The sequence below is a fragment of the Vigna angularis genome, chromosome 1, assembly GCF_016808095.1.
Source record: "Vigna angularis cultivar LongXiaoDou No.4 chromosome 1, ASM1680809v1, whole genome shotgun sequence".
NCBI lineage: Eukaryota > Viridiplantae > Streptophyta > Magnoliopsida > Fabales > Fabaceae > Vigna > Vigna angularis.
In genome coordinates this window covers 11,254,302-11,271,397 of record NC_068970.1, presented here as the reverse complement: position 1 = coordinate 11,271,397, position 17,096 = coordinate 11,254,302, and the positions used below count along the sequence as shown (strand labels likewise).

The 17,096-nt window shown below is 34.5% G+C and overlaps 2 protein-coding genes across 2 annotated transcripts; one reads left to right on the top strand and one right to left on the bottom strand.

The window, feature by feature from the left end:
* Positions 1-4,529: 4,529 nt before the first annotated feature.
* On the bottom strand, positions 4,530-6,378 carry LOC128196142 (uncharacterized). Its single transcript, XM_052876078.1, has 8 exons — positions 6,136-6,378; positions 6,032-6,066; positions 5,862-5,898; positions 5,706-5,777; positions 5,530-5,628; positions 5,300-5,447; positions 5,141-5,217; positions 4,530-5,043 (listed from the first exon to the last, which is right to left on the bottom strand). Exons 1-8 carry the CDS (start codon positions 6,376-6,378, stop codon positions 4,966-4,968), a joined length of 789 nt encoding a protein of 262 aa, XP_052732038.1. The 3' UTR covers positions 4,530-4,965.
* Positions 6,379-12,225: 5,847 nt separating this feature from the next.
* Positions 12,226-13,325, top strand: LOC108329543 (UPF0051 protein ABCI8, chloroplastic). Its single transcript, XM_052876057.1, is given in 3 exon segments — positions 12,226-12,230; positions 12,304-12,340; positions 12,342-13,325. Coding segments are annotated over 3 exon segments (1,026 nt in total).
* The last annotated feature ends 3,771 nt before the right edge of the window (positions 13,326-17,096 follow it).

Here is a 17,096-nt window from a genome sequence, read left to right as displayed (position 1 = left end):
TATAATTTTATATTTTAATAATAATATCAAATAAAATTGATTGATATATGATGCATGTGTTTTGTTTTTTTTTTTTTCAATAATTCACTTTCTTTTTTCATATATATATATATATATATATATATATATATATATATGAAAAAAGAGAAAATTATACTTAAAAGAGTAATATTTATGTGAGAAATGTAACATCCCAAAAAGTATAGTATAAACTATATTCAAGAGACGTAACATGCATGATAAACTAGTACAGTTATTCATCTAAACAATAAAGTGATATCTTTACAGTCATCCAAAAACAACTATAAATTTAAAACTTTATACACTGACTGTGGTCTACACAAAACTATACACAAGACTCCACTAAACTAGATCAACTACTCAGCAGCGGCATCACTTCCATCCAAAGCTTGCTCCAGAGAAACGTCTTCCTCAGCTGCTCACATCACAAGGATGGTCATCGCAGAAGAAAACAACCATTTATACAAATATAAACACACCACAGGGTAAGCTAGTGTAAACAATAGATTAAGCATACAACAGTTTATATAACTACACGCAACAGATTATCATTCCATATCACTTAAACCCTTCACACGTAACACACTGACTCTGACTGTCCGGACTAGAATGATTGCCGAGCTATGGCGGGTTATGCACTCGTGGTGGCTTCTACTGCTTTGCAAAGCCGTTGCCAATGGGTTTCACCCTACCACACTCACGAGATTAGTCCGTTATCACTCACCTTGGGCCATACTGGAAGCACCCAAGACTAGGACCTCCTGCTACTTCTCAAAACATGGATCAATCCTCTCTACTTGAGAATGAAAGACCATTGAAGCGTCAGGAAAACCCCCAATACTGAGCTACCATGCAGATCATTCAACACATACTTGAATCTCAACTAGAGATTCCACTTTGAATCACAACCAAGGGCACCACCATGTCTCCTCCCTTGAGGATCATGGAATTACGTCCAAACCATACTTGACTTGATACTTTGGAATACAACATACAACAATAACCACTTGATACATCATGTTACACCTTTACTTTACTTCATACAACACCCAATAATTCATACAAGTCATATAAGATCACTCAAAACCTGAACTAGAAACGAACTTCTCGCACAGCGCACACTTTCGCACAGTGAGACCACAAGTCTCTCGCACAGCGCACTATCTCGCCTTGCGAAACCCTTAGACAGAGACCAACTACTCTAGACCTCTCGCATAGCGCCCCAAATTGCTATGCTAGAATCTCAGACAGAGGCTAAACTTCCCCAAACTCTCGCAACACGACCCCTTTCGCTGTTCGAATAAAATGAACAAGGTTCCCAGACCCCAACCATTCGCATAGCGACTTGGTTCGCTATGCGGATTGACAAACAGAGAGCAACCCTCTCAATTCACTCGCATAGCGCACCCATTCGCTATGCGAGTTCCTTGGCAGAGAGCAACTCGCCAAGGTGATTTGCTGTGCGAATCGAGTCTGCATAATCTGCAGATTGAAATTCTGCAGAATTAAGCAACTCAACACCTCTTTACCAATTTCACTCAACTTGGCCAACATCTAAAGATCTTAACGCGATGTATATATTTAACTAAACTTAGCTAAATGATTCTAAACATTCTTAACACCAATTTAAAGCTTTTATGCACCACATTCCACTCTAAAACCTCCAATTCATCAAGTTATAGACTCAAAACCAATTTTACCACTTTGCAACTGTTTTTGACCAACTTAAAGACTCAAACCAGTCCCATATGACCTATAAACATTATCCCAACAGTCCTTAACATCCCTAGACCATTACTACTCAAAATCACTACCTCACTTCCTCTAAAACACACTAAATCAACTTCATTTCACTTTGCCCTTTGCTTCCACACTACCATGACAGATTTCAACCAATCACAACTCCAATTTACACATATTACAGCACGTAGATGCATCTAAATCAGTTCATCAACAACATACCACAACTTCATACAATCCACAGTATAGTGCAACCATATAATTTACTCATGATACAACCAGTAACACTCGATCATATACTAAACTCAGAGTCCACCATGTACACACATCATATAATCAATAGAGATAAAGTTTCTAGCTTCCCTTACCTCAGAGACAGATGACTCAGTTCACAAGCACAGAAACGCACCAACCGAACCTTGCACAGCAAGGAAAACTTGACAGAAACCTACAACTCACCAATTGGTGATAGGAAACTACACTCAGAACCTAATTTGAGCTGAATTCTAAAGAAAGAAACCGCTAGACACATGCAACAGAACGTTTTGCATGCTCACAGCCCTAAAATGAGCGGAAGAACAACGAGACAACTTACCAGCTGAAGAACAAGAAATTGTTCGGTCCAAAGTGAAGCTCTCAACGCCAGGATCGCCTAGGCACTTCCTGATCGTTGAACAGATAATTCAGCACGAAGAAATTGTAGAGAGAATCCAGAGAGCTCTGAGAGATAGAGTTCTAGAAAGATAGAATGTTCTTAGGATAATGAGAAGTGTTTCTAAAGTTCACTTTATATTATAAGATTATTTTAAAGTAAAATAATCTGACTCATCATTCTAATACACCACACTGCTCTATAATACTCTATTTTTCAGGTCTTTACAAGAAAGATATTTATTATTAAACTTAAACATAAAATAAATATAATTTTTGAAATTAATTTAAAACTAAAATAGATATTAAGAATAATATATATTGGTTTTTTAAATATAAAAAACTCAAATTAACACTAACAAGATATTTTCATACAAAATAAGTGTTTTTTTTATCTGACTAATTAAATATAATATTGAAGAATGCTCATTTTATACGTTATGTGTTTGTGAAAGAATAATGTTATCAATTTTTCTTACTGTAAATTAATTATCAAGATTAAAATATGTAAATTTTATAATTTTGTAAACAGCGGGCTTCATTTAAGTGGTATTGTAATTTTAAATTGAACTATTAATGTATTATTCTACAACTAATAGTTATTTCTCTTATAAAAGATTATTCTCTTATTATATTACATTATACATAGAGAGAGATACTTTAATATTATTAGCAATTTTGCATAAAATATAATTTTATTTATTAATTATAATTATGCAAAGAAGAGGTTTATCAAAATTGAATAATTATAGTTTTCTAGGTGTACATAATAATAAATATTAAATAGTATAATAATAAACTAAACCTATAGGAAGGGTGTTACAGTATCAACTATTCTTCCTTTAATGATATATAATTCAGGCATGTGACTTATATACTAAAGCAGGAAAAAAATATTCTATAAATTTCTCTGTTTCAAATAAAATCACAACGGAAACAAAAACAGGCAAATTACAACATAATCATTGGAACAGTTGAGCAGCAAAATTTGTTGTCTACTGTGACACGTAACATCATATTCTTTGCGGGCCCATTATTCAAATCTAATTACGAACAACATTATCTTAAAAACTGATTGATTGACAATACAAAAGTATTTATATTAATAGGCACAAAAATTAAAACCCTTTTAATAATCTTAAGACATAACATTATAAAACTTTGATAATTAAATATGTAGACAAAAACAAAATGATGAAGTAAATTAAGAAATTATTGCAAAAGTTATAATTCAAAATAGACTCTAGAAGAAAAGGTGGAAATATAATGTTAAAGAAACATAAAGTAAAATACATGGTTCTGTGTAATGAATAAAAAAAGTATGCGTGTTAGCTGTTTGAAAATATGTGGTACTTGTGTTGTGGGTATAAAGGGTTGATGAATGGATGAATGAATGACGGTGAAAGGCATGAAGGAGCACTCCAAAAAAATGCTAAATCTTTGTTGGACATGAGGTTTTATGTTGTGTATTGGTAATTTCAAGCACAAAGGTAAAAACAGAGGGTGAGAGAGAGTGTGTGTGTGAGAGTGTCCCATTCCCATCCCCCACACAAAAGGTGGTGGGAAAAAAGTTCTTTTTGTACACACTGCGATGATGGCGATGATGATGCCTGCAATCTCCAACACAAACACCATCTCTTTCTCTTCTCTCTCTCTTATCACTCTCTTCTTTCTTTGAAGCCAACAACCATGGTTAACATCTTCTCCCTCAGTCCGTGATTAATATGAAAGTTGTGAGCATGGAGACAGAGAAAAAGTGCGGTTGCTGGGCTGTCCTTAAACGCGGTGTTAGAGGTGCGTGCAAACCTTCAGCTTCCAGAGACTCTGCTAACACTATCCCTCGTCCTAGTCTCCTTTATGATGCAGGTACATACACAACACAACACAGCAAACAATTTTTTTCCACTTTGGAGAATTCTTCATCTTCATTGTGAATCTCAACCACTGTATTGTTTAGTGTCACTCCTCTCTCTCACACCAGTGAATGAAGTTTCAAATTTGGCCACACCCCAGGAGTCTCTTCTCTGCTTTTGTTTACTTTCTTCTTTTCTGAAGCTTAAAGTTTCTTCTTCCTTCTAATTCGGAAATAAATATTTAGAATTTGGGCCTGACTTATCCCCCACAAACTTGATTTGTAAGCGGAGAGATGCATAAGTTATATAAGCTCTTATTAGGCACAGTCTTTAGCCAATGTAGGACTTGATTCAAAGGAAAGTGGGGTGGTGCGCAGAGCAAACTGAGCTAGTCCCCTTGTAAAATTCAAAAGGATTTATATTTTTCATTTCCGTAAAGAGTGAATGAATTTTCTGGAATTTGAAGCTTCATAGATTTTGTGCTTGAAAGTAGAAACTAAGGATTTATTTAATCTTTGTGATATGATGGTTTCAATTTGCATTGTCAGATCCAAAACCAAGCTAAATGCAATTATCAGAAATCTTAGTCATGAAGTAGTGGAAATTTCATGTTGAAACTGTGATGAATACATGCAAGTGTTTAAGAAAATATAAAACCGTAAAGTATCCAATCCTAACAAAGCAAAATATCTTTGGTCCTTTACATCTGTAAGACTAAGCTAAGCTGGCGATTTCCACGCAGTATCTCAAATCTGGGGTTTTCAATTTCAATAAGTACCTGTACAAAAGTGAACAGACAGTTGCATGTATTCTATGAAGAACTGTACAAAATTCATTATTTAAAGCTTAAAAACATGAACAGACAGTTGCATTACCTTAAACCCCAACTTTTGGAACAATGCCAAGGCAGGCCCATTGTTTTCTTGTACTTCTACATAAAGATTTTTCACACCTGCATGCACAACTAATTCTTCACAACCCTTCTTATTTTAGCGTATAAAAGTTACTCTCACATAATGTTCATATTATATTACCTCTAGATTTTGAATATTCTATCGCAAAACACAACATGTTGCTTACAATACCCTTGTGGCGATATGAATAAGCAACACACACGTTTGAAATGCTACCAATATAACCTGTGCTTGATATTTTATTGATATAAAAACCAGAAGGCCGTCTCTGCACAAATTGTTAGTTAGAAAAGGATTCAAATACTCCAGGATGATCCAAACATATGATATTCAAATTAAGGGTATCTTACTTTTACTCCAGGATGATCCAAACATGTGATATCCAAATCAAGGGTTCCTTTGACACTTCCTCTGACGGTTCGTGTTACATCCTTTGAATGCTTCTTCACCTGTTCACTTACACCACACATCATAAGGGAAAGAAAGATGCTTCATCAAAATAAACCAAGAACAAGAATGCTTATACCGCGATGATGCATGCGTGGAAATGGCCGGGTCGTGGCTCCCTCCACCACTTCTTGTTCCAATCATATTCCTCCTACCCAAAGGGAATTCTAGTTAAGATTTTCTTTGAGGAACACTCCAAAGCACACAGTACAGAGTTATAAGCATAAACTCTTACCTGAATAGTGTCTACCCTCTTCCCAAAGGTTATAAATCTGGATAAAAAATAATAACCACAATTATAGCAGCATACAACTTTCATCCATTTGTGAATCAAAGCACATTATCGGGTTAGAAGAAGAAATCCAAATTCGTTTATTAAAAAAATGGAAGGTTCGATGATAATACCCTGACTTATTTTTCCATTTGAGAGAAGCTGCCATCTGCACGGAAACAGAATTGGTAAGAAAAGATTAAAAGAGAAGAAAAAAAAAGAAAGAAAGAAGACTTACCCAGTACTCTTCTTCAAGGAAGGCCTCCCTTGCAGTAAAATCACTAAATTCCAACTTTTCATGAGGACCCAGTTCTTCGGGCGAAGGCTGCTTCCTTTCAAGATGGAGAGAGCAGAAGCGGACATGTGGCTTTAGCACCAAAGGTTTCTTGGGATTCAAGAAATGCGAATCCCTATTCCCAAAAAACAAGAATGAACATTCGTAGGAAACAGAAAATGGGAGGTTAATAGTGGAAGGAAGCATGTTTAGAAACTATTCTCTAAATTAGAAACTATTGAACTTTTAAGAACTTTTATAAAGGCATCCAAAAACTAAAAAATATTAATCAAATAATTAAATGATGTAAATTACAAACCTATCCAAAAACTACTAAAACACTAATTAAAAAAAAAATTTAACAAAAATCAAACGGATTTATTTAAAAAAAATTAAAATCAATAAATTATAAACCTATCTAAAAGTTTAAAAAATTAAATTTACAAAACTATAAAAAAAACCAACAAAATTAATTACAAAATATTAAATACAAATTTGTTATATTAAATAAAAATAAAACAAAACAAATTAAAAAAATTCTAATTCTATAAATTATAAACCTATCCAAAAATTAAAAAAATAATTATATAAATCACAAACATATCCAAAAACTAAAGAAAATTATTTAAAAAATAATTAATTAAAAACATATTAAATTAAATAAATATAAATTTAAAAAAAAAAAACGTTGAAGGATTAGAGAGATTTCAAAACCTAACGAAAGATTTAACATTTTAAAACATTCAATCATGCAAATCAAATTCGTTCAAATCTCAAAATTTAACCATTCATCATATAATCTTACTATATCATCTCCTAAACCAAAATCGAACAAAGACAATGAACCAGCAAAGAGAAAGAAAATCAAAAGTGGACTAAGAAAGAGAAGAGAAGCAAAAGAGAAGGAAAAATATGGAGGACTTAAGAATTTGAAAAAAAGAAAACGAGAAAGGGAGATCAGGAAGAAGATTAAAGAAGAGAGATTAGGATTTTGAAAAGGATAAAATAATTATGGTAAAGATAATTTTTTTACGGAGGATACTTTTGTCAGTCAAAGAAAATAGGGAGGTACAGGGAGAAAGTGGTGAAGGTTCAGGGAGAAGCCCTCCTCCCTTTGTTCTTCAGAAGGTTTCTTGAACATATCTTTTTCCTCTATTTTCTAGCCATTTTCTTAACCTAACTAGGTAGTGAGAATTTTCTTAACCTAACTAGGTAGTGAGAGCTTGTGATTATGTATCTCAAGTTTTCCATTCCTATAACCATTCTCTCCTCTTATCCAGGATTTTTTGCTAATCTATGTTTCTCGAAACAATCTAGTTCGTCTTCTTAATGAGCTTTAATACAAATAACATGTTAAAAACTATAAATAATTTTAATAATAAAAATTATAAATTAAAAATGTTAAATTAAAAACAATGAAACCAAAGTAAAGAGTGGTTAATATTCTTTGCCTGTGAACCCTTATGACCTTATATGATTTGAATAAATAAGAATTAGTAGTCTGGGTAATACCCAATTTATATAAGGTAGAACAACCTTTTGGCCACTCTATAATAAAGTCATGCCATATTTAAAGCCACAAACCATTATTAAATAATTAATAATTAAATTTAAGTTGATATAGTAAAAAAGGCCATGATTATTATTTTATATAATTTACCATAAACGTTGTCCTCCTGAAGAACCCGTTCTCTCATACTATCTAATCACATTCTTTATTAATTACTCCAAACCCACCATACCCATCATGTATGTGAACAATTCATTACAGAATGACGGCAACAAAGAATAGATTATGTTAGGTTACTTTATCCAAATAACCCAATTCGATCTCGTTCTCTCATACTATCTAACCACATTCTTTATTAATTACTCCAAATCCACCATACCCATTGTGTATGTGAACAATTCATTACATAATAACGGCAACAAATGATAGATTCTGTTAGGTTACTTTATCCAAATAACTCAATTTGATCTCCTCTTTTCACTTCAACACTCGAACAACATAATTGAAAAGTATGTATGTATTATTGATTACGCAAAATATCAAAAATACAAGTATACTCTCTCAAAAGGAAGTCTATCTTTTTCTACTAGCTAATATGTCAAGTCAAAAGAAAATAACATCCTGAACAGAAATAAAAGAAGACTATTTATAGTGTCGCCTTATCGCGCTCTATCCTTTCTCATAACCCAATATGCTTCTATTAATTATCGTTCGGTATTAGCGTATATATTTGTTTGGCCTTTGATCTCATCCTCCCTTTCAGCTATCGTTCGGCCTCTACTTCCCTCCTCCCTTCTGGATACCGTTCGATCTATACTTTCCCCTTGCCTTACCGTTCGGCTTCTCCTCTCATACTGTTCGACCTCGCTTCCCCCTGTCTCTTTGTTCGGCCTCACTTCCCCCTTGCCTTACTGTTTTGCTTCTCCTCTTATGCATCGTTCGGTCTCACTTCTCCCTGCCTTACCGTTCGATATTAGGTTAATTCCCTCATCTTTTAAGGACAGGAGCCCCAATTGTTTTCCTGACATTCCAGAACATAAAGCAGTGATCTCTACTATTTCTCTCCTCAATTGTTACTCCAAAGTAACATCATCCCAAAGTAAACTAGGAAATTCCAAAGCCACTTTATTTAGAACTCCATAACCAAGACGCTAAACAAAAGAACATTTCCACTGTGGCAAAGGTGGGTAAAACTATATAGTTTCAGCCTTCAAACAACCAAGTAGAACAGTAACAAGAACAACATCACCAAAGAACTCATTGCCATTTGCTGTAGAAACTTTGACTTTATAACTTTGACCAGGCTCCTTGATACCATATGACACCTTTGTTACCACATGGTTCAAGGGAATTGTAATCCCTTCTCCTAGATACTCAACAACGGAACTGTAACCCCCTTTAATCATACAATGATTGTCTTCCAAAACCCCCATACACATTATTTTGATTCCAGTAGGGAAGACAACATCGTTAAGTGAAACAGCACAACCATACTCCAAGTGAGCAAAGTGTTAATCCATAACCCTCCTCTCCTGAGGGCTCAAAATCTCCTCATCAAGCTTTTTTTTCACAGAATTGTCCCTATTGGCATCAAATGGTCTATCTGCAAAATTGTTTTGTTCAGTTTCTTTATTGCTTACGATGCGTGCAGTACGCCGAACTTGAGGCCATATTCTAAACCGTCTTCAAGAGACATTTTCATAGCTTGTTCACTCTTCTGAGCAACAACCAATACCATATTCTCTATAAGGGTATTATATTCAGCTTCAAGTGCTTCATCCATATCTGCAGGAACTTTTTGTTTTGTCACTATGTCATAGCGAGGACGATCACTATTCCATATTGTCAACTCAAGGCCCAACTGTTCGCTCAGTAGCCCCCGTAGCCTCAACACCAATTATAACGCTAGCTCCAAGATCGATAGAGACACAGAGTGAGGAGTGATCTAGTTTTCCCGATGCTTATGGCACCAGGATCTCAAACTCCTGGATGTACTCGTCGACGCTCCCCTCCGTCGTACCGCTACCGTTTTCTCAAGAACGGTGCCCTGATTTAGTTCGCCAAACCTCCGCGTCAAAGCGTCGGTGAACATCCTCCAAGTTGGATGCCTGTTTTTCTTCCGCTAGAAGCATAACCAATAACTCGCCAAACCTCCCTCATGCATCTATAGACGAGCTTCATCTTCTCCTTCTTCGTCACGCTCTGGAGGTCGAAGAATTTCTCTGTCTGTGTGATCCAACGCATGGGATTCGCACCTTCAAATGTAGGTAGTTCAACGTGTTTCCTCCAAATGCGTTGAATTTATCCTCTGTCTTCTTCTGATTGCTCCTCTGAGTTTTTCGACGGTTATCGTTCGTGTCCAAGATTGACAGAATCACGACGATAATGCCCTAAGATCAAGGTGAGAGTTCACGAAGAGCGTTCCTCACCGTTCAGTTTAGATCTTAGGAGTTCACTAGGAGCATGCCCTAAGATCAAGGTGAGAGTTCACGAAGAGCGTTCCTCATCGTTCGGTTTAGATCTTAGGAGTTCACTAGGAGCGTTCCTCACCGTTCAGTTTAGATCTTAGGAGTTCACTAGGAGCGTGCCCTAAGATCAAGGTGAGAGTTCTCGAAGAGCGTTTGTCACCGTTCGTTTTAAATCTTAGGAGTTCACTTGGAGCGTTCCCTAAGATCAAGGTGAGAGTTCACAAAGAGTGTTCCTAACCGAGCGGTTTAGATCTTAGGAGTTCACTTGGAGCGTGCTCTAAGAGCAAGGTGAGAGTTCACGAAGAACGTTCCTCACCATTCGGTTTAGATCTTAGGAGTTCACTTTGAGCGTGCCCTAAGATCAAGGTGAGAGTTCACGAAGAGCGTTCCTCACCGAGCGATTTCGATCTTAAGAGTCCACTTAGATCGTGCCCTAAGATTAAGGTGAGAGTTCACAAAGAACATTCCTCATCGTTCGGTTTAGATCTTAGGAGTTCACTAGGAGCGTGTCCTAGAATCAAGGTGAGAGTTCACGAGGAGAGTTCCTCACTGTTCGATTTACATCTTACGAGTTCACTCTACAGAGTCATAAACACGGATTGTAATGAGTTCAAAACAGTTTTAAACATAAAAGCTTGTACCACTTGAGCAATAGCTCAAATTTAGGCTCTCTTAATCACACAGAACCAAGTTCAAAGCAATCAAATATTTAAAAAAAATATGCCAAAACATACTAAATTTTATATTACACAATATCTCTAACTCAACAATTTAACCTGAAACACAATAACAATAATATTTTCACATGTCAAGATCACACAAAAGCAAGCTTTGCCTTTGAAAGTGAAAGAATGGGCTACTAGTAGGACAAAAGGCAACCAAAATCCCTTGCTATTGCTATTGAATCTGGTGTTAATCAATAATTCACACAATTCGTCATGCAATCATACAAAGTACATATAACTTATAGTGCAATTATTTCCTTTACCTAAGAGACAGGGTATTGATGATGAACTTCTTGCCAACACCCTTCACCTGCCGTGCGGTTCGGTTGAACCGATCCATGAAGTCTCTCAGGTCTTCCTTTTTTCCCTGTTTGATTTTAGTAAGCTCCATGTAGGTAAGGTCTTGCGTCTTACTGGAAGCGAACTGTTGTTCAAATAGGCGTCTCAAAGTTGCAAAATTATCAATGGTCTTGGGACGAAGAAAGTGAAACCATTCCAAAGCTTCTCCTTTAATTGACAGGGAAAAAACCCTGCACCAAACCCTTTCACTGGGTGAATAGATTGCCATGGCGTCAGCAAATGACCTCAGGTGCTCATTCGGGTCCCCTAATCCATCATACCTTTCCAGAATTGGGAGCGCCCTTTCCGACATTTGCTCTTCCATGACTGCAGTTGTAAAGGGATGAAATGTTCTGGCCCGAGCGACATGAACCAGACGGGTAGGACTCCTCCGGGAACTGTCTTTCCCTTAATCATTGCCTTCCTGATTAGAGTCCGGGAATTCCACTATGGGTGTCCGAGTGGGTGCAACCGACCTTTGACTAGGCGGGGCCTTCCGCCCTGCGTCACAGTCCCTACTTGCTGCTTCCCGCTCGGCCCTTAGAGTTTCAATTTCAGCCTGCATGGCTTCCATTTTCCTCTGCATCTCCTGCATAAACGCCATTGGGTCTTGAGCCATCCTTATGGTCTTGTTAGGGTGTCTTCGAAAATCCTCGGTCCCACGGTGGATTCCCAATGTTTGTGCTGAAATGGGACGAGGGTCGAACGTCCTCCTATCGCTGCCAAGCATCTTTCTGTTGCTGCCAGGCGTCTTGCTTCTCCAAGCTCCAGTTATCCGAACACCGAAAGGGAGGGGCGACCTGCAGAAGACACTCCAACGCTCAAGTCGAAATTTTTCTCAGTAGGCCTTTTATAATTTAGTAGTGAGTAAAACGTAAACTTACCTTGAATGCTAAACCCTTATTTACAGAGTTTAAAGGAATTTGACCAACTAGTTTACCTTCAACTGTTCCGTTATCACATTTATTTATGCATTAATTCTACTCAATTGTTTTCAAATCAAACTTCATCCATGGCGTCTCTTCTCCGTGCAACGGTATCTCCATCTTCCCCTTAACTCCGCAACCCACGCGCCACCCCAAATCCATAGTGCTCCTAACCCTAAACATCAAACCCCAAAAACCTTCGCGCCACGTTACGGTGCGCGCCGAGGTGAAAGAGACCGCCGCAACCGCCACTTCCTCGGACGAGAAGATCCGTGAAATCCTCCGCAACCGCGACTATGATAAGATGTTCGGATTCAGCATAGACATCGATTCCTTCTCGATCCCTAAAGGCCTCTCGAAAGAAACTATTCGTCTGATCTCGTCCCTGAAAAAGGAACCTCAATGGATTCTGGAATTCCGTATGAAGGCATTTGAGAAATTTCTGTCCATGAAAGTCCCTACCTGGTCCGACAACAGCTACCCTCCTATCGATTTCCAGGATATCTGCTACTACTCGGCTCCCAAGAAGAAACGCCCTCTGCAATCCCTCCAAGAAACCGATCCCAAACTCCTCAGTTACTTCGACCTGCTCGGCGTCCCTCTCAACGAGCAGAAGCGTCTTACCAACGTCGCCATCGCCACCACCCACCGCGAAACCCTCGAGAAGGCCGGTGTCATATTCTGCTCCATCTCCGTTGCTATTAAGGAGTATCCCGAGTTAGTCCGCAAGTACTTAGGGAGGGTCGTGCCCTCCGATGACAACTACTACACCGCGTTGAACTCCGCCGTCTTTAGCGACGGGTCGTTCTGCTACATTCCCAAAGACACCAAGTGCCCGATGCAGATCTCCACCTACTTCAGAATCAACGCGCTGGAAACGGGGCAGTTTGAGCGGACTTTGATCGTTGCTGACGACAGGAGCTTTGTGGAGTATTTGGAAGGGTGCACTGCGCCGTCCTATGACCGGAACCAGCTCCACGCGGCGGTGGTGGAGTTATACTTTGGGGAGGGGGCGGAGATAAAGTACTCCACGGTGCAGAATTGGTACGCTGGGGATGAGAATGGGAAAGGTGGGATTTACAATTTCGTGACGAAGAGAGGAGTGTGTGACGGGTCGCGGTCGAAGATATCGTGGACGCAGGTGGAGACGGGTTCTACGATCACGGGTTCTGGAATTTGTAACTAAACATCACAACAATGGAAACTCCACGACTAGTCATTAATCACCATCGATTTTAGACGTTTCTTATCTTATAATGAATGTTGTTATCTCCAGTATATACTACAATTTGTACTCTTATCACCTTAAATGGTGTGAGTTTAGAAATAACTTGTTAAATGTAAAATTCAGAACGAAGCATCGACATAGTTTTAATATGCAAGTATAAGATCTTTCTCATCGTTTCTTGTAAATTAACATCTATTTAATATTTTATTTTAGTAATTTTATTCTATTAAAATGGAATGTTATTTTACCTAATGTTTTAGTATATGTAAAATAAATTGATTTTACTTATTTATTTATAGTAATAATTAAAATTTTCACATATTTTACTAATTATTATTATAAAAATAATAATTAAATTGTAAAGTGTTAACTTATTATTGAATAAACAAATAAATTAAACTTCTAAAACATTACAAATTACAAATATAATTGGACACTATTATTGTTTTTTTAAACATCAAATTGTCATCATGTATGATTTGAAATAAAAAAATAATTATAGTAAATCAATAATAAAAAATGATAAAAATTAGGCTTAAATGCTTACTTCGTTCTCAAGGTAGATTTTTGTTTAGTATCCGGTTTTAAAAATGAAGACATTGGGTCCTATGTTATGAAAAATGTATGAATAAGCTTGTCCGTTAAGTTGACAACAACAACGTTAAGTTCATATGGCTATACTTTTTCTCTTCTCTATTCTGCTGTCCAGCTTTTTCTCTTTCTTGTTCAGGTTTTTCTTTGATAATTTGTTGAACTTATTCTTTTTTGTGGACCTTCTTTTTATATTTTTCATAACATAGAGATCCAATGTCTTCATTTTTAAAACCGAGTACTAAACAAAAATTCACCTCTTAACATGGAAACGACATAAACATTTAAGCCTAAAAATTATTATTAGTGAATTATAAGTTAATTTATCTCTAATTCAGTTATAATATGTTTAACCTCTAAGTTAGGCAAGTCAACCCATATAACATTTTTGACACCTTTAAGATGAAGAGTAATTAATTTCACTTACTCTTCGGAATAAATGGATCCTATTCCGTCTTTCTCTTTATATATCAATGTATGTTTTCAAATATCATTACTTAAATTTATTATTATATGTTAAGTAAACATATAAATTAATTTTGCATTCAATAATTATTCAATGAGAATTATAAATAATTTGTTTTTTTATAATATTAAATTTTAACTGTACAGATACTGTTAATTATTCTAATTTACATCATCAAATTTATATCTTTTTTTGATAATCATTTCAAATAATTTTTCTAGCATCCCACTGGTCATTACGATATTATTAGTCAAGAAAAGATAACAAAAAATTTACATAATATTTACATTATCATTTAAAGTTTTTATATATTTATGAATATAAAAAACTAAAACTATATAAATAATGCATAAATACATTTATTATTTTTTATATTTTTGGCCTAGTTAAGATTTTCCTCATGTAATATTATCTAATTTTATGTAATACACTATTATTATAAATCATAAACAACATTCAAACACACAATATAAGATAAGATATTGTTTATAAAATTTCGTTTATATATATATTACACATTTTAATCACATCTTATCTATATACTTCAATGAATATAAGTTCAGCTTATTCATTTAATCAACATTAAAATCAAGTGTATAGTAAAATTAGCCCAATGAGTACATGTTAATATCAATTTTTATATTTGACTTTATTTTCGAAAGACGCATGTATTTAACTATACTCAAACATTTATACTAATTACACTACATTCATTAAACTGTCATCACAACAAAATGAATGGATGTTTTTCTACCCATGTTACACCATAAATTTCATTGACTTACCAAACACATTTATTTTTCACACAAAAAATTAGATTATATAAACTTATTCAACTCTCATCCCATGATATTTTTATTTAGGTTTAATCATTTAGAACATCCCTATTTTTGTAGGATTTTCTCAATTAGGTCCTCGTATTATAAATGTTCTCAATTAGGTCCCTTATTGTGAAAAATTGAATCTATTTAGACCTTGCCGTTAGTTTCGCACTAACACCATTAAAGGGGTGACACGTGTCAGTTTGTGGTTTTTTTGAATTTTTTAATTATTTTTTTAATTACTTTTATTTTTATTTTTTATTTATTTTTAATTTTTTTTAAATACCACGTGTCAAACTAATATTATGCCACGTGGCAATGGCAGTGTGACATGGCACTGACAGTGCCACGTGTCATTGTCAGGCTACGTGTCATTTCATTAGTTTCAATTTGGTCCCTGTATTTTTATTGTGTCTCAAGTTGATCCCTAAATTATGTTATTTTGTCTCAATTTAATCTTAATTTTAAAAATTAAACAATTTTTTTCCTCCTCAAATTCAAACAAAATTTAACAAATATTTTTATTAAAATTGATATTTTTATTAAATATTTTAACAAGATGAAGTTTAATTATATTTATATTTACTTAATCATATAAATGTTAATTATGTTATTTAAATATATCTATAAGGATTTAAAAAAAGTGACATATCATGTTGGTGTGAAACAAAGAAAAAAACTTTCACTACGAAAACATGTTATGTCACTTTTTCTTCTTTCACACCACTATGCAATGTCACTTTTTTTTTTAAATCCTAATAGATATATTTAAATAACATAATTAACATTTATATGATTAAGTAAATATAAATATAATTAAATTTAATCTTGTTAAAATATTTAATAAAAATATTTGTTAAATTTTGTTTGAATTTGAGTAGGAAAAAAATTGTTTAATTTTTAAAATTAAGACTAAATTGAGACAAAATAACAGGGATCAAATTGAGACACAATAAAAATACAGGGACCAAATTGAAACTAATGAAATGACATATAGCCTGACAATGACACGTGGCACTGTCAATTCCATGTCACACTGTCATTGCCACGTGGCACAATATTAGTTTGACACGTGGCATTTTAAAAATTTTATTTTAAAAAAATTAAAAATAAATAAAAAAATAAAAATAAAAGTAATTAAAAAAATAATTCAAAAATTCAAAAAAACCACAAACTGACACGTGTCACCCCTCTAACGGTGTTAGTGCGAACTAACGGCAAGGTCTAAATTAATTCAATTTTTCATAATAAGGAACCTAATCGAGAACATTTATAATACGAGGACCTAATTGAGAAAATCTTACAGAAATAGGGATATTCTAAATGATTAAACCTTTTATTTATGTGTTTTTAATTTTAAAGAGTTATGATATATCCTTCGCGAGTCCCATTCTTGCAAAAATACACAAACTCAATTTAAAAATTAATAAATTATAATCAATTATCGATTAAACTATAATAATTTTCAAATACAATATATTAACTACACATAAAAATACAGTGTAGATATAATAACACTACAGTGAAAGATATAAACAATTTTCATCATTTAAAAATATTTAAAAACTTACTTTTTAAATTTTATAAAATACTTTCTCCCTCAATTATCATTAGTTTGTCGATTAAACATCTTAAATTTTCAATTTAATAATTTTCATTTAACGAGAACTTGCTCACCCAATAACTTTACATAATTCATAAATTTTGCAAGAGATAACAAAAAATCTAATTATTTTAAACTAAAATTTTTCTTCATTTCTTTTACTTAACATAAGCTATTTTGTTATAAAACAATACCGACTTAAACTAATATAACTTGAAATATTTTATTTTTTCTCTACTAAAATGTAT